We start from the raw sequence: 18606 nt of genomic DNA, 5'->3' as shown, positions 1-18606 counted from the left end.
CGTACATCTGCCCCACAGGTGGCACCATTGACCTCTCAAATGTCTGCATTCGCGTCTTACGCGATTAATGCTGTCCTGGACTCTACGAGCCGTACGGCGGTGGCGTCAGCCAACTCCGTGGTTTTGCGCAGAGCCCTGTGGTTGAGAGAATGGAAGGCAGATTCTGCTTCCAAGAAGTGCTTAACCAGTTTGCCTTTTTCTCGTGACCGATTGTTTGGGGAGCGTTTGGATGAAATCATTAAACACTCCAAGGGTAAGGACTCATCCTTACCTCAACACAGACAAAACAAGCCCCAACAAAGGAGGGGTCAGTCTGGTTTTCGGTCCTTTCGAGGCTCAGGCAGGTCCCAATTCTCCTCGTCCAAAAGGACTCAAAAGGATCAGAGAGGCTCAGATTCTTGGCGGACTCAGTCACGCCCAAAAAAGACAGCAGGAAGAACCGTTACCAAGACGGCTTCCTCATGACTTTCAGCCTCCTCTCTCCGCATCCTCGGTCGGTGGCAGGCTCTCCCGCTTTGGCGACATTTGGCTGTCACAGGTCAAAGACCGTTGGGTGAGGGACATTCTGTCTCACGGGTACAGGATAGAGTTCAGCTCTCGTCCTCCAACTCGTTTCTTCAGAACTTCCCCACCGCCCGACCGAGCCGATGCTCTGCTGCAGGCGGTGGCCGCTCTAAAGGCGGAAGGAGTGGTGACTTCCGTTCCTCTTCAGGAACAAGGTCACGGTTTTTACTCCAATCTGTTTGTGGTGCCAAAGAAGGACGGGTCCTTTCGGCCCGTCCTGGATCTAAAGTTGCTCAACAAACACGTAAAAACCAGGAGGTTCCGGATGGAATCTCTACGCTCCGTCATAGCCTCAATGTCTCAAGGAGATTTCTTAGCATCAATAGACATCAAAGATGCTTATCTTCACGTGCCGATTGCGCCAGAGCATCAGCGTTTTCTACGCTTCGTTATAGAAAGCGAACACCTGCAGTTCGTAGCGTTACCTTTCGGGCTGGCAACAGCCCCTCGGGTCTTCACCAAGGTCATGGCAGCAGTAGTAGCTGTCCTGCACTCGCAGGGTCACTCCGTGATCCCGTATTTGGACGATCTACTTATAAAGGCACCCTCTCAAGAGGCATGCCAACACAGTCTGGACGTGGCACTGAAGACTCTCCAGAGTTTCGGGTGGATTATCAACTTTTCAAAGTCAAATCTAACCCCGACCCAATCACTAACATATCTTGGCATGGAGTTTCATACTCTCTCAGCGATAGTGAAGCTTCCACTGGACAAACAGTGCTCTCTGCAGACAGGGGTGCAATCTCTCCTGCAGAACCAGTCCCACTCCTTGAGGCGCCTCATGCATTTCCTAGGGAAGATGGTGGCAGCAATGGAAGCAGTCCCTTTCGCGCAGTTTCATCTGCGCCCTCTACAATGGGACATTCTCCGCCAATGGGACGGGAAGTCGACGTCCCTCGACAGGGATGTCTCCCTCTCTCAGGCAGCCAAGGACTCTCTCCGATGGTGGCTTCTTCCCACCTCATTGTCAAAAGGAAAGTCGTTCCTACCCCCATCCTGGGCGGTGGTCACGACAGATGCGAGCCTATCAGGGTGGGGAGCAGTGTTTCTTCACCACAGGGCTCAGGGTACGTGGACTCAGAGAGAGTCCACCCTTCAGATCAATGTTCTGGAAATCAGAGCAGTCTATCTTGCTCTGCGAGCCTTCCAACAGTGGCTGGAGGGCAAGCAGATCCGGATTCAGTCGGACAATTCCACAGCGGTGGCGTACATCAACCACCAAGGGGGAACACGCAGTCGGCAAGCCTTTCAAGAAGTCCGGCGGATTCTGACGTGGGTGGAAAACACAGCATCCACCATATCCGCAGTTCACATCCCAGGCGTGGAAAACTGGGAAGCAGACTTTCTCAGTCGCCAGGGCATGGACGCAGGGGAATGGTCCCTTCACCCGGACGTGTTTCAGGAGATCTGTCGCCGCTGGGGGATGCCGGACGTCGACCTGATGGCGTCACGGCACAACAACAAGGTCCCGGTTTTCATGGCACGGTCTCACGATCACCGAGCTCTGGCGGCAGACGCCTTAGTTCAGGATTGGTCGCAGTTCCGACTACCTTATGTGTTCCCACCTCTGGCATTATTGCCCAGAGTGCTCCGCAAAATCAGGTCCGACTGCCGTTGCGCCATTCTCGTCGCTCCAGACTGGCCAAGGAGGTCGTGGTACCCGGATCTGTGGCATCTCACGGTAGGACAACCGTGGGCGCTACCAGGCCGTCCAGACTTGCTGTCTCAAGGGCCGTTTTTCCATCTGAATTCTGCGGCCCTGAACCTGACTGTGTGGCCATTGAGTCCTGGATCCTAGGGACCTCAGGTTTATCTCATGATGTTGTTGCCACCATGAGACAGGCTAGGAAACCATCCTCCGCCAAGATCTACCACAGAACGTGGAAGATATTCTTATCTTGGTGCTCTGCTCAGGGAGTTCCTCCCTGGCCATTTGCATTGCCTATTTTTCTTTCCTTCCTGCAGTCTGGGTTGGAAAAAGGTTTGTCGCTTAGCTCCCTTAAAGGACAAGTCTCTGCGCTATCCGTATTCTTTCAGAAGCGCCTGGCGCGACTTCCTAAGGTACGCACGTTCCTGCAAGGGGTTTGTCATATCATTCCCCCTTACAAGCGGCCATTGGAACCCTGGGATCTGAACAAGGTTCTAATTGCTCTCCAGAAGCCACCTTTCGAGCCTATGAAGGAGATTTCCTTTTCTCGGCTTTCACAGAAAGTGGCTTTTCTGGTGGCGGTCACGTCTCTTCGGAGAGTGTCAGAGCTGGCGGCGTTATCTTGCAAATCTCCCTTCCTGGTGTTTCACCAAGACAAGGTAGTACTGCGTACAATTCCAGAGTTTCTTCCCAAGGTGGTATCTTCCTTTCATCTCAATCAGGATATCACCTTACCATCTTTGTGTCCGCATCCAGTTCACCAATTTGAAAAGGGTTTGCATCTGTTGGACCTGGTGAGAGCACTCAAGATCTACATTTCCCGCACGGCGCCTCTGCGCCGTTCGGATGCACTCTTTATCCTGGTCGCTGGTCAGCATAAAGGGTCGCAAGCTTCCAAATCCACCCTTGCGCGGTGGATCAAGGAACCAATTCTTCACGCCTACCGTTCTGCTGGGCTTCCGACTCCTTCTGGACTGAAGGCCCATTCTACCAGAGCCGTGGGTGCGTCCTGGGCATTACGGCATCAGGCTACGGCTCAGCAGGTGTGCCAGGCAGCTACCTGGTCGAGTCTGCACACTTTTACCAAGCATTATCAGGTGCATACCTACGCTTCGGCGGATGCCAGCCTAGGTAGACAAGTCCTGCAGGCGGCGGTGGCCCACCTGTAAGAAAGGGCTGCCTGACAGCCCGATCACGAGGTATTCTTTTACCCACCCAGGGACTGCTTTTGGACGTCCCAATTGTCTGGGTCTCCCAATTAGGAGCGAAAAAGAAGAAGGGAATTTTGTTTACTTACCGTAAATTCCTTTTCTTCTAGCTCCAATTGGGAGACCCAGCACCCGCCCTGTTTTTTTCTTAGGGTATTTGTTTTTCGGGTGCACATGTTGTTCATGTTGATAAGTTACGTTCTCCGATATTGTTTATCGGATTGAATTTGTTTTTGAAACAGTTATTGGCTTTCCTCCTTCTTGCTTTTGCACTAAAACTGAGGGACCCGTGCTCCCACGGGGGGGTGTATAGCCAGAAGGGGAGGGGCCTTACACTTTTAAGTGTAGTACTTTGTGCGGCCTCCGGAGGCAGTAGCTATACACCCAATTGTCTGGGTCTCCCAATTGGAGCTAGAAGAAAAGGAATTTACGGTAAGTAAACAAAATTCCCTTCTTTGTCACTCATGCATATAGCAAATGTTTTTTGAGGAAACCCCTGGCTTCACCTCAGATCTTAGGGCCCTTTATTAGGTCAGAGGTAAAAAGTTCCCTTAGATCCCTATCCATGGGAAAGGAGGATAAAGAGGAAAAAGAGACTTAAAAGATCTTCCCTTCAGTCAGTGTGTCGGACAGATAAGTAGGAGAGTGTGGGTCCTTTCACTCCTCCCATTCATCATCCTCTTCTGACACAATATTGGGGGGCGCCATTGTTTCCCTGTAGAGGATACGGATAGGCTGCTCAGAGCGGTTAGATCCACCATGGGTTAGATGAGCAGAAAGCCTGCCAGACTGTGGAGGACATCATGTTTGGGGCCTTGAGCAGAAGCCGGGTCAGGCCTTCCCAGTCAATGAAAAAATTGAGTCCCTTATCAAGAGAGAGTGAAGCAAAAAAAAAAACTGGGTCCTCTTCCGTCATCCTTCAAAAGGAAATATCCTTTCGACGAATCCGCCACTACATTTTGCATGTGGCTATTTCAAAAGTGGAGGTCCTGAGACCAGCTATCTCGGCGACAAGCATGACCTAGATCCCTGACTGTCTGGTTGATTCATCTTGAAGAGCAGCTCCGGGACAAGGTACCCAAGAAAGAGATCTTGTCCACAATCCCATTGATTCATGGTACAGCACCATTTCTTTCAGACGCATAGGCAGATTTAGCACGACTGGCAGCGAGATCGGCAGCATTGACATGTGCAGCTCATAGGGCTCTTTGCCTCAAAGGTTGGCCTGGGAATATCCAGGCTAAGTCCAAGCTATGCTCCATTCCGTGCGAGGGAGATTACTTATTCAATTCGGTATTGGATGTAATCTTGGAGAAGCTGGAGATAAGAAGAAAGGGTTCCCAAGCCTCTCCTTTCCATCTTGTACGAGTTCCTTTCGGAAGCAAAAAGGGACCCAAAGGAAGCCCCCCAGATCAGGGAAGATGGAATATCAACCAAGGAAAAAAGGACCGAGGTCTTATGTTCACAAGTCCTTCCCCAAAAGAGAAGAAGCCCTTCCAATAATGGGTGTTCCCAGGTAGGGTGAAGACTTTCCGTACTCTTTCCTACCTGGGAAAAGATTTCAACCAGCGGTTGGTTCCTCGCACTAGTGAGGTCCGGCCTAAGTTTGGAATTCCAGTACACGCCTCTGCAGAGGTTCGTGTTAACATTCCCCCCGGACATCCCTAATTGAATAGCAGGCACTGGAAGCAGAGATACTGGAGACAATCAGGTACACGATAAACATACTTTTCCCATGTGTTATATGACGGTCCTGGTCTTGAAGAATGCGTATTATCACGTGCCCATACACGGTAATTACCAGAAATCCTCACAGGTCCGAATACATAAAAAGGGACGATTCGAGACATTCAGTACAGGGCTCTCCCCTTTGGGTTATCAGAAGCTTGCGCATTTTTACCAAACTGGTAGCTGAAGTGATGGCCCGCCTATGGGAGAGGGACACGTTGCTAATCCCTTATCTGGATGACTTCCTGATTTTGGACGCATCTTATCAGTGCAAAGCCCAAATACAAGAAGTCTGCACCACCAGGAGAAACCTGGGTTGGCTGCTGAACTAGAAAAATCAAGATTGGAGCCACAGAGGGTGCAAGTGTTCTTGGAACTCATCCTAGACTCAAATACTCAGGAATGTCATCTTCCAGAGGATAAAATGATGAAGATTCGCATTCAGCTCTCAGAAGCAATGTCCCCCATCATGTCTGTCTGGCGGAACAGGTCTCTCCTGGGGTCAATGACCTCGTGCACCTCTGCAGTCTTCTGGGTCCAAATGCATACCAGAGAATTACAGTGGAATATTCTAGAAGGCGAGGTAGCCCTGGAGGGAGAATTACCACTAAGGATTGCCAATTGTCTCTTTTTGGTGGCAAAACATAAAGACTCCGTCAAGGGCTGTAGTCTGGTGGGACTCAATCTCAAGGATTGTTACTTCAGACACAAGTCCCAGTGGCTGGTGAGCTAAGCTGCAGGACCATCTGATTAAGGGAGAGTGGTCGAAGATGGAGAAATCAGCCTCTTCAAATTTGAAAATAAGTGTTGGTGGTGTAACATGCAATTCCGGTTCCCTTCCCCCCTTCTATTTGTGATTTACCACGTAAGAATTTTTGGACAGTTCTGGACGGTAGCATACATGAACCATCAGGGGGGAACTCATTCCAGGCCCTTATTAGAGACAACCAACGGTATATTTCAGCTTGCGCGGAGCAACTGCAGTCATTAACAACGCAAAGCAGACTTCCTCAGCTGCAATCGGCCAAGACAGGGAGAATGAGCTCCAAATCATTCAGTATTTGCACAGAAAACAGACTTATGGGGGCAGCCGGAAATAACTCTGTTTGCAAACAAATGGAACCATAAAAAATAAAAAAAAATTCTGTCCTCTGGACCCCAGAGATAATCCTCATGTGTTAATGTGGTAGACTCCTTCCTATTAGATAATACTTTATTTTGTCTTATGCTTTTCCTCCAGTAATTCTCATTACAGCAGTCCTCAGGAATATCTGGGAAAACCTGGCAGGTGTAGTCCTAATAGCACCCGTCTAGCTAAAAAAAAACAACCCCAAAACATGGTTTTCCAAGCTAAGGAGGATGTCCATCTCCCACCCAGGAGTGCTTCCGGAGATCCCGAATCTTCTCTTGCAGGGACTTGTCAGAAATCCCCAAGTTTCCAACCTACATCTAACGACATGGACTTTGAGAGGTCACTACTAGAGAGGAAGGGTTTTTCCCCATAACTTGGTGGTAACATTACTCCCAGAGTAGGAAGACGGTTGCGACTAATATTTATGCGAGAACTTGGAATAGATTCCTATCTTCTTCACAGGCCAAGATAGGTAATAAGGTTCCTATCGATCCTGTTTTACAGTTCTCGCAAGGGAGGGTGGAGTTATGTCTCACTACCAGCACCTTAAAAGTCCAAGTTCAGCACAAGGGGCTCTATATAACTACGACCTGGCACATAATCACTTGATGTCCCGGTTTATTAAAGCCTGCTCTAGATCAGCACCTAAACCAAGGGTGCCCTGTGAAATATAAATCTGGTACTATAGGCCCTAGCCAAACCTCCCTTGAGCCCAATGTGACGGTGATCATTTGAGCTGCTTTTCACTCAAGTCCATTCATCTGGTCTCATTAACATTAGCCCGTAGGATAAGTGATGTTCAGGCCGTATTGGTAGATCCCCTTTTTCTCAGATTTTGGATGATAGAGTGATCTTGAAGACATATGCAGAATATCTTCCAAAGGTTGCATCAAAGTTTCATAGATTTCAGATGTGTTTCTTCCGTTCTTTTTTAACAACTCCAAAAATCAGAAAGAGGAGAAGCTACATGCTTTAAATGTCAGGAGGTGCCTGATAAAATACTTAAAGGCCACAGAGTCCTGGAGAATAGATAGATCTTTATTCATCACCTTTCAGGGCCAGAGGAAGGGACATAGGGCTTCTAGATCTACAATGGCCAGGTGTATTAGCAGGGCCATTAGTTTAGCCTATGCTGCAACAGGCAAGACGGATCCTGAGGGGTAAAAAGATCACTCCGCAAGAGCCGTGGCAACCTCCTGAACAGAGAGTCTGATGTATCCATTGAACAGTAAGGTGGCAACATGGTCTTCACCCTCTATTTTTCATAAACACTACCGGTTAGAGCAGTCTTCCTCTTCTGATCTCACCTTTGGTAGAACGGTTCTAGAGGCTGTGGCCCCTCCCTAAAAAAAAAAATCCTTGTTCTTTGTAATTCTCTCTGTGGTGCTGTCATGGGTGATAGGAAAAACGCGTAATCACTTACTGGTAATGTGTTTTTTCAGAACCCATGACCGCACCAGAATATTCCCTCCCTTCACGTTGTGGGGTGTTTTTCTAAAAAAAAAAATATATGTATATATAGAATAATGGATACTGTGTGTATACTTTTAAATTTGGTGTTTGGTGAAGGTTTAAGTTAACAATGTCTACCTGGAGGTCCTCTCATGCTCTGTAATCCAACTGATGCGTGGGAGTGGTACTGCCCTTTTATTCTGTAGGTTTCATGTCCTTCAAGGGCAGATCCCCTCTCTGTAGTGCTGTCATGGCTTCTGAAAAAAAACACATTACCGGTAAGTAATTACGTATTTATTTTTTTAATTTATTTTTATATAAGTGCTCTGGCCAAGATAATCTTAGTCTTTAAGGCAGTACTTTTCACTCAAATTCATACCCATTCATTACAACATTTCACTCTGTCTCTGGAGCAATTCAGTGGACTCCTTGGATCATCACATCCATCTCCCCATTTGTGCAATGCTCTACTTTCTGGCAGATCCTTCCTTCCTTCCTTCCTTTCCAATGGCAAGTGGTAACAACCAATGCCAGTCTCTGGGGCTTGAGAGTAATGCCCAATCATCACACCACACAGAGTCTATGGCCTAAGGCAGAATCCTGCCTCCAAATCAACCTTCTAGAAGCTAAAGCCATTTTTTAGGCTCTCATTCAGGGATGGCAAGCTCATGTGCAGACAGACAATTCAACTTCAGTTGCCTACCTTAATCATCAGGGTGTCAACAAGAACACCTTGAACATGAGATAAACTGCCAAGATTGTTAACTAGGTGGAGCTTCACATTCCAGAGCTCTTTGTGGTCTACATTTCTGTTGTGGTCTTTCTTAGCTGAGAAACCCTGGATCTGGTAAAATGGGCTGTCCACCCAGAGGTCTTCAATCACATCTCCCTTTGCCGGGTCGCCCCCAGTGTAAACCACTTTATGTCCCATCTCTATCACAATGTCTCAACGTATGTTGCTAAGTCCCAATGCTTGAGGGCCTTCAAAGTGGATGCTATGGTCACTCTTTGAACAGACGTCTCTTTGCTCTATCTCTCCCCTCCTCTTCCACTTCTAACCCACTTTCTCCTGCGGGCCAAGGCAAAGAGCTTTCTAGTTATGGCGCCCAACTGGCCTCACTGGGCATGTTACTCTGTCTTTATCTGTTTGGTTTCATGTACTGTAGACCCTTCTTTCTCACCACAAAATTATTAGATTATTTTACAACAACTATTCCTTTACCGGTGTTATTGTTGAAGACAAAATTCTGGAATCCAAAAATGATTCTGACTGTGGTTGTATAGACAATGCTGAAAGTTTGCAAGCATAAATCTGCCAACATTTACCACCGTACTTGGTAGTCCTACTTTCCCTGGTGCAAACACATTCCTAGGATACTTTCTTTTCTTTAGTCTGGTCTGATGTATGACTCAACCTCGCCTTTTTGAGGGGCAGGTATTCTCTGCCCTTTCCATGCTTTTCGAGTGTACACTGGGTTTTCTCAAACAAGTTAAGAATTTCCTTTCGGGGGTGGCTTATTGAGTTCCTCCTTACAGACATTTTGATCATCCCTAGATTGTTCTCTCCACAGTCTGGATCCGGTCAAACTACCTTTTTGCTAAGGCAGCCTTCTGGCATTCCAATTCTTATTTTTGTGATCGCATGATGGGCAACGCAAGGCCCTGTCAGCTTCCTAGAGAACCATTTCCAATGGACCAGGTTGGTAGTTGTGGAAGCATGCAAGGCCAAGGATAAATATCTCATTTTGGACTACCACTCATTCCAAAAGGGTGAGCATCAAATCTGAAAGACTGCTACTTTGGCTTCTATTCACATCTTCATAACATTATACAAGATACATTCTATAGCTTCTGCCAATGTCACCCTGAAGCTTAAAGGACTGCAGGTCACTGTTTGCTAGATGGTCTGTATGGTCAGCTATTTTTTTCCGACTCTAGAATGTTCCATGGTCCTGTGTCACCCAATGCTGTTAACGAGAAAACTGGATATTTGTTCTTCTAGTAGATTCCCTTTCTCATATACTTTGGCTGGAACCCAACTCCCACCCTATTCTTGATGCTGTTGTACGGTGCTCAGTTCTGGTTGTCTGTGGGCAATGTAATTCTTCCGCTTCTGGTTCGGGTCCTCTTTGGTTTCTTCTTATTTGTTACATAATTATTCCTGTTGTTTTCTCTTGCGGTGGGGAGGGGGTTTCTCCTATTTTTTGGCAGAGGTTATAGCCCACCAGGTGGAGCCAATATATGTTTTTTGTTTTGTTTTCACCTATTGTCAAGCCTTCTAGTGGCAGGGCATATATTCTCGGTCCTGTGTTCACCTAATTTTCCAACGAGAGAGATTTTAGGATAAGTACAAAACATTCAAATATGTAGTAGATTTGTTTCAGTTACTTGCCTGATCTATTGATATGAATTGTAAAAGTCTGTGCAGAAAACTGTATTCATAGGTATGAAATCCAGTTTCAGTCATATAATTTTTCCACATATAGCTTGTGTTTTACCCTGGCCAACATAAGTTCACAATGTGAAGTTATTACATTACAATTAATGATCATGTCAAGTTACCACAGACTGACAGCTAACATAGACCGCTGCTGGATTTTTTTTAAAACCCACAGAGACTATAATTAGTTTCAACTGGCAGTAGGATATTGGTGATCTTAAATACCTTTCCAAAAAAAGACATACTGATACGTTCTGTGTAGGGTGCAGGTGTTTGGAGTTGGCTCGGGAGCTGAGCCTGATCCACACAGGGCTAACGCTGGCTGGTACCTGCTGCTAGCAGCAGCATTCAGAGCTAGCTCAGATCGCTACTGTTTAACCATTTAACTGTCATCCATCTCCAACAGTGGTATTTACGTGGTGCAGATAGAGTATGACATTTCTTCGGGTGCCCATCAGTTTCTCCTGAATGTGATCAGTGCGACAATAGGTTATTATAATCAATGTCGCCTCCATCGCATCCTGGGTTTCATACAAGACTGATTTTCATTATATAGTGTAATACCAAACTATTGCAGTATGTAGTACAAGCTAAGTCCTCTATGTGGAATAAAATGTAGTGAAAAGTTTTTTAAAAAATTTGAATCATGCTACTTTTTCTCATTTAGGACTAAATAAATAAAAAGCAGATTGTCTTGTTGCATACAATAGTCCTATCAACATATACAATTATTTTTCCCATAGGATAAATGATATGAAGGAAAAAAATTGAAACCCCAAAGTTTCCATTTTTTAGATGCTGCAGCTTCAACAAGAAATGGAAAACAAATCTATCAAAGCATTGAATAAATCATAAAATGGCCTAAACAAAAACTTCAGTTTGCCATGTCAAAAACAAGTCCATTGAAGAAACTATAAAACAAAGTTACAACTTTTTTTAGGCATTTTTTTTTCTTCACCAAATAAAAAGATCATTGTTAGGTAATTTTTACACAGAGTTAATACTGTAAAAAAGAAAAAAAAATGAAAACGAATTGAGTATTTTTTTATTGCACCCAACATTCATTTTTTTTCCTATTTTTCAGTACAATATATGGTGAAATCAATGGGGTTATTTGAAACTACGCTTCCTCTCCAAAATAAAAGCCCTCATGCTGATTGAACAATAAATGAAAATTATGGTTCCTAGGTGAGAGAAAAATCAAAAGCACAAAAATGAAAATTCATACTGTGGGAAAGGGGTTAATGTTTGAAGGCCACGAGTTGCTTTTTTGCCCTAAACTTACTCTTATGTGATTCTCTAGCATTGTGATGTGTGGTATGTCAATATACCAATAATGCTATAATTGTTTGATTAATGAGGGTATAACAGCCACTATCCTCCTAACCAGATCCCAGTCCTATTTTCACTAAAGATATGGCTGGACCTCTCTAGTAGACACCTTGGAGACTCTGGCAGCGTGATCAATACACAATCGTTTAGTCTGGTGTGAATGTGTGTCTGTACCTGTTCCCCCTTCTATAATTGCCTGTCGGGCCATTCCCAGAAATTTTGTCATTTTTCTCTGGATCACAATTTCCTTCAGTTAGGACTTGTATCTGTTCTTTGTATGTCAGCCAACACCTATCCCCAGCTACGTCACTTCACTACAGTTTCATATTTCGTTTGTTTGTTTTATTTTTTGTAAAGAATCTGTCAGCAGGTTTTTGCTGTGTAATCTGAAAACAGCAGGAGATAAGCACTGAAACAGATTGCAGCAATGTGTCACTTGTTAGGCTGTGTGCTGCTGTTTACTTACAATAAAGGTTTTATCACCAGGTGATTATCACTGCTCAGACTGCAGGGCTCTTCAGTAGAGATGAGAACACAGACTTTAAAAAAACAAAACACAACAGAGTTTCGTGTGTAGATCGAGTGCTCTATGTATGCAAACCACATGTGCGAGCATCGCTGTGCTCAGATACGCTCGGTGCTCAGCCCAGTCTGAGTCACTTGGAGTGTTTGATCGGCTCACACTGGAGCTAACAAGAGCGTGATGGGATGTAGTGTGCACTAAAAACCACCCGCCCCAGGAAGTGATCTGTTTATGGCTGGCTGCACGTGGGCAGAGACAAGAACTGCCCAATTAGTGACTTCAATTGGGATTCATGTCAAGCCGGGCCGCAAACCGAACTTTTCCAAAAGTCTGGCTGCACTTGCCAAACCGAACTTCCACGGGTTTAGTCATCTCTAGTCTTCAGCACAACTCCTCTGATAAGCAGCTTACTGTCAATAGACAATGTACACAGAAATCTGTGGTGTGGCCAGGGTTAGCTTACTTAGCTCTGCTACATCCAAGAACTCTGAGTTACAACTGCCTCACCTAGCAAACTAAATGACATATCGCTGGAATCATGCTCTCTTTGCCTACATCATGCTGCTCTCAGATGGGGGAGCCAAAAACCTGCCGAAAGATTCCATTTAATACCTGTATGTGGTAAAACGGTTTTGTGAACAATACTTGCAGTGTGTGAATGTGTGTATTGTAGCAGGTGAGAGACAAAAATGGTATCGTTATGTCATAAAATGTAGAGAACTATGATAATTTTTTTGCTGACAGAAAAGCATATAGGGCTCCAGTCTAACAGACAATACAGGGTTTGGGCTGTCCAGTCAGGCTCATTAAGAAACTACTATGGTGGCACATTTAAAAAAAAAATGCTTTTCTTAGAGGGCTTATCCTCTCTTATGCCGGCGTCACACGGTACGATCTATCGTGCGATTGCGCGAGTGATCGTACCCGCCTCCGGCGTTTGTGCGTCACGGGCAATTAGTTGCCTGTGGCGCACAAAGTCGTTAACCCCCTGTCACACATACTTACCTCCCTAACAACTTCACTGTGGGTGGCGAACATTCACTTCATGAAGGGGGAGGGACGTCCGGCGTCACAGCGACGTCACACGGCAGCCGGACAATAGAAACGGAGATGAGCGGGTCGTAAACATCCCGCCCACCTCCTTCCTTCCGCATTGCCGGAGGACGCAGGTAAGCTGTGTTTGTCGTTCCCGGGTTTGTCACACGGAGCGATGTGTGCTGCCACGGGAACAATGAAGAACCGGAGCACAGAAGGAGGACCGACATTTTGAAAATGAATGACGTGTCAACGAGCAACGATAAGGTGAGTATTGTTGCTCGTCACAGTCGTTCTGAGGTGTCACAAGGTACGATATCTCTGACGATGCCGGATGTGCGTCACTAACGACGTGACCCCGACGACATATCACCCGATCTATTGTACCGTGTGACGCGGCATTAGAAAACTTTTTATGCTGTACACTACTAGTAATAAAAAAACGAGTAGCTCTTATACCACCTAAGTCTAATGCCGGTTCTCTGTATATAAAGAGCTACACAACTGTCCAATATAGTTTGTTCCAATTCCTCAGCATTTCCAGATATTGTCTTTTTGCCCTCCATCTAACAATTATACCTTAGTATAGTGAAAGGGGAAAAAAAGAAAGGATAAAATATTGTAGGTTATACTTATCATGCAGACTAGTAAAAAACAATCAAACCATGTTTGCCATTCATCACAGACATCCATTATATGTATATAGGTTTGTATCATATTGATGTTTGCTGCTCTGTGTTTCTGTTGCATTGTAGAAACTCAAAAATGAGACTCCTGCAAGAAACTGTTCTGTGATAGACACAAATCGCATCAGATGGACACCATTAAAGGGAATCTGTCAGCAGGTTTTTGCTATGTAAACTGAAGACCGCATGCTGCAAGGGTTAACACATAGAATTTAGGGATGCCTGTCTTGTCAAGGTCCATCTGTTGTTTATTTGCTATGTTTGTATAACCAGCAGGACTTCTCATTCCTCAGACTACAATGTCACGTGCATGGCAGTCCGGCTCACCCCCTCCTCTGATTGACACCTCACTGCCTATGTACAATCTCTATAGAGAGCCTGGTGTGGGCAGGACAGCTCTCTCAGCTCTCTCAGCTCTGCTACATGGCTAAATCTAAAAATTCTGATTGTGTCAGAACGGCTGCAGCCAGTAATCTAAGTGATACATTGTTGGATTCAGGGCCTCTTTGTATACACTATGCTGCTCTCAGATGAGGTAGCAAAACCTGCTAACAGATTCCCTTTAACTCTATTCAGGAGACGGTCATTTTACTGGAAAAAATAGTGAAGCATATTGTACTTTTTTTCCAGCTAAGCCTCTTTCACACATCCATGTATCACGTAACATTATTCACAGACCGGCCTTAGGTTTCCAGACATGAGACCCTCATTTATGCCTTTTGAGGCTTTCATATTTTTGTAAGGAGGCAGTCATGGGTGCTTTAATCACTGTACATACTGACATCACCGTGACACACATGTGTGATTGCGGTATAAAAGTGGTAGAACCAGCAAATTGCCTCCTAATAATGTTATGATGGAGGCTCCAAATGAGGTGTGATTCTAGACTAAAGGCTGCTTTACATGTGTCGATTTCTCGTGCGATTGCATTTGCGATCGCACCCGCCCCCATCGTTTGTGCGGCACGGGCAATTTCTTGCCCGTATCGCACAATTCTGTAACCCCCCGTCACACGTACTTACCTTCCAAACGACCTCGCTGTGGGCGGCGAACATCCACTTCATGAAGGGGGAGGGACGTTCGGCGTCACAGCAACGTCACACAGCGGCCGGCCAATAGAAGCGGAGATAAGCGTAAACATCCCGCCCACCTCCTTCCTTCAGCTTTGCCGGCGGCCGCAGGTAAGCTGCAGTTCATCGTTCCCGGGGTGTCACACGGAGCGATATGTGCTGCCTCGGGAACAATGAACAACCGGACGTTCGATTTTTTTTAAAATGAGCGACGTGTCAACGATGAACAAGAAGGTGAGTATTTCTGCTTGTTCACCGTCGCACGTAGCTGTCACACGCTACGATATCACTAACGATGCCGGATGTGTGTCACTTACGACGTGACCCCGCCGAAATCTCGTTAGATATATCGTAGCGTGTAAAGCCCGCTTTAGTCATGAGTTTAGCAGGATTAGACTGCAATGTAAACCATGAGTCTTCTCAAGCACTCACTGTAAACTAATATCTTAAAAAGTGAGGAATTAAAATGCAAAGTAATTACACCTGAATTTTGGCATAAAACACCTTAATAAGTTACAATATTCAGTCTCAGACAACTCCAATATGGGCGTCGCATGGACAGGGTAATAAAACTTCTTAAAGTCACAGATTTTGGTCCAAGATGTGGTTGCACACCAGTTTTAACCAGCTCGCACGCCACCTGTAAAATGCGCCTGATTCATTAAGTGGTGGGTGGCTCCTAATGAGTCAGGTGCCTCTTACTTCACCACGCCTCTTCATTGACACTTGCGTGTACAAGAGGGCCCTGGTGTTTGGATTTGGGGTGCCCTTTAACTTCACAAAATACTATTCCTAGTTGAAGAATGAATTCCCACTGCTGTTATTTTTTATTGGTGAATACTTATTTATTATACATATGTTTAACCAGTCTCCTCTTCACTCCTAGGTCATTGTTCAGAATTACAATTCCATTTTAACGCTCTCTCACCTCTACCAGTCCTCTGATGCTCTTTTGGTTCATGAGAATGACATTATCCACAAGGTCTGCTCTCAGCGGATGAACATCAAGCAGATATCCTTTCGGGATGTCAATAAAGTCATTGCACACCAGCTTGGCAGTGTATTCCAGCCTGTATACACAGCAGATGGTGCCTCACACTACAGTAGAAATCCTCTGGGTATGTCAATCAGTATATTATGTGCCACCGATTCAATTCCCTAATCTGACATTCCAATAAACTGGAAACATTATAATAACCCTTTAAAGTAATGCATACTATACTTGTTTTCGTCAGATTTGCTAATACACGCTTTTTCCCATTCCTTCCCAGGGGAACTAATGGAGAGCCTGGTTCCACACCCGGAATTCAAGATGTTAGGTCTTCGTAACATTCCTCAAATGTCTGAACACTCCCTGGCGTATAGCACATTTACTTGGCATGGTCTCCTCAAATATCTGAGACAAATGCTCATTGCTAATGCAAAAATGGAAGAAGGTGCGAGCAGTCATTTAGTGGAGCTTAAAATAAATACAGATAACTATGCAGCTTGAATGTGTGTTCTTGTAAGCGTCGTGGGTTTATTTATGTTGGATATTCCTTTGGTGACTTTGGCTACTTCAGTGGAAAAAATACTCCTTCCACATACAGTAAAGAAGCATCTTTACTGGCATATATTGTGGTTGCAGCACCCACAATCCAAACTCCACCAAAATATTTGACAGCAACTCCCCTACTAAAACAGACACTTCTCAGAATCTGTGTCCTCAGCTAGACGTGTAGTTGGCACTTAATACTCTTTCATCTGTTTTGGGCCATTTTAAGCTTTCTGGTTAGAATTTAAGCCCTTTGGAAACAAAAATAATCAACTGTTGCATATGTATATGTGTGTGTAAAAGGAACCTCAGACGTGCGTCCTCAGCAAAGCGTTCAGGGTCAGTAAGGAAAAGTGTTGAAATTACATTTTCTATCCAAACAGATTAAATATCAATTACTATATTTTGAAATTAAAGAGGTTGTTTGGTATCACCCAGAAGTGACCATTGCTGATGAAGTTTCGACCCCCCTCCCAAACTTTCCAAGGATTCTGCACGATCGGCAGATGTGGCTTTTTCATTACGATAGGACTCGTGCACAATGCAATAACAGGTGTGTGTGCTTGGAACGTCATCGGAACCGCTTACTTCATTGCAGAAGTGTCTATAGAAATGTCATCCATTTATTTCTGCATGGTCAGGAAAGTGTTGACAATTCAGTCTTATCCATGGGTACAGACATTATAGACACAGCCATGGATTTCAGGCTGTTAAAACCAAGCATGTAGTCATACATGGTCTATAGACGAACATTGCCGAAGAGGTCATTGACTTTCAATAAGTCAGCTAATAGGATATCTTCTCTGCTAAAGATACCAAGTGCTGACAGGGTCGAGTACAGGGTCAAGCTCTGCTCAAGTGTGCAGTGGTAGCCAGGCACAACACCCAAAACTTTCAATTATTCACAGATATATAAACCATAAGTTACATAATTATTGGTTTACTCTAGGAGTTATCATTTTTATCCATAGGCATCAATTGGCAAGTTCAACTCCCGTCTCAGGAAGCCACAGGAAGAAATTCTTTGACAGCTGGCCTGCAGTTCAATAAATCTGTAGCGAACCTTGCTATATTCCGTGGAAAAGACATAGATGGAGCTTCTCCTGGTGAGCCATGGATTACACAGTATTACACAGTACTATGCACGTACAGGGATCTAGAAGGAGTAAAAGCAAGCATAATACCAAGATATGTCATATTTATTAGGTAAAAAACTGATGAGCTGATACGAGACAAAAATAGAGAAAAATGAGACATACACATGCTCTATACAAGTAGAGAAAGCAATCAGAAAACAAACCCTAGTGATATGAATAGATTTACTAAGAAAAAAGACTGCAGTTAATGAAGTCACCTAGATCAATCACCTACCGTATTTTTCGGACTATAAGACGCACTTTTTCCCCCCTAATGTTAGGGAGAAGTGAGGGGTGCGTCTTATAGTCTGAATGTGGGGCATGTCTGCGGGGAATGAGGGTGCTGCGGTGGCGCGGGTCATCGGGGGCACGAGCAGGCTGTAGCAGCGCCTGCCGTGACCACGTGGGCCCGTTCATTACATATACACGCCCATCCTCCCGCCCATCATCTCTCAGTGCTGAAGCCGGCGCTGACAGGTGGGTGGGATGATGGGTGGGGGATGCGCGCATACTAAACAGCCGGCCCGCATGATCACCCCTGGCAACTACAGCCTGGAGTGATCATGTGTGCGGCTGTATTCACTGCTCCCTGCGCATCATCATCAGCGCGGGGTGCAGTGAATCAGTATACTCACCGGCCACGATCCCTGCAGCATCGCAATGTCCTCCTGTCTGTGCTGGCAGCTGCTGTGTGTGGAGACTAGCGGTGCGCACAGCGATGACGTCATCGCTGTGCTCACGTGTCCACACACAGCCGCGGCTGGCACAGACAAGAGGACATCGCGATGCTGCAGGGATCGTAGCCGGCTCCACTCAGCGGCCCTGCGGCCAGCACTGACTGAGGAGGAGTGATGCTGCAGGAAGTGAGGAAAGGTGAGTATAAACGTTTATTTTTTGTGTGCCACGGGATGCAGGCCATATAGCAGGATGGGGGTATATAGCAGGATGGGGGTATATAGCAGGATGAATAAGAAAAAGAATAGTGCTGGCATTACAAAATACAACTTGTTTATAAAAAACAAAAAACAAACAAGCTTTCTGGAAAAAAAAGTTCCTTTGTCCTTGAGGCTCAAAGTAGCTGTGCCCTAAAAGGCTTAGTACTATTCTCTGCTCATAAT

General features: G+C 45.4%; 1 protein-coding gene across 3 annotated transcripts in view; it reads left to right on the top strand.

Moving 5' to 3' along the window:
* Nucleotides 1-18606, top strand: part of TUBD1 (tubulin delta 1) — a 67724-nt gene that overhangs the window by 35006 nt on the left and 14112 nt on the right. For 2 of the 3 annotated variants that reach the window (XM_075334162.1, XM_075334163.1), the window contains 3 exons: nt 15705-15936; nt 16090-16254; nt 17324-17458. In XM_075334162.1, the coding sequence (XP_075190277.1) occupies nt 15705-15936; nt 16090-16254; nt 17324-17458 (532 nt within the window). Of the gene's footprint in view, nt 1-11256; nt 11361-15704; nt 15937-16089; nt 16255-17323; nt 17459-18606 lie in introns of those variants that run through there. The other variant, XM_075334164.1, reaches the window with a different exon arrangement.

This window comes from Anomaloglossus baeobatrachus, chromosome 2, assembly GCF_048569485.1.
Source record: "Anomaloglossus baeobatrachus isolate aAnoBae1 chromosome 2, aAnoBae1.hap1, whole genome shotgun sequence".
Taxonomy (NCBI): Eukaryota; Metazoa; Chordata; class Amphibia; order Anura; family Aromobatidae; genus Anomaloglossus; species Anomaloglossus baeobatrachus.
Note: the sequence above shows the minus strand (reverse complement) of the source record. Positions and strands in the feature narration are given on the sequence as shown.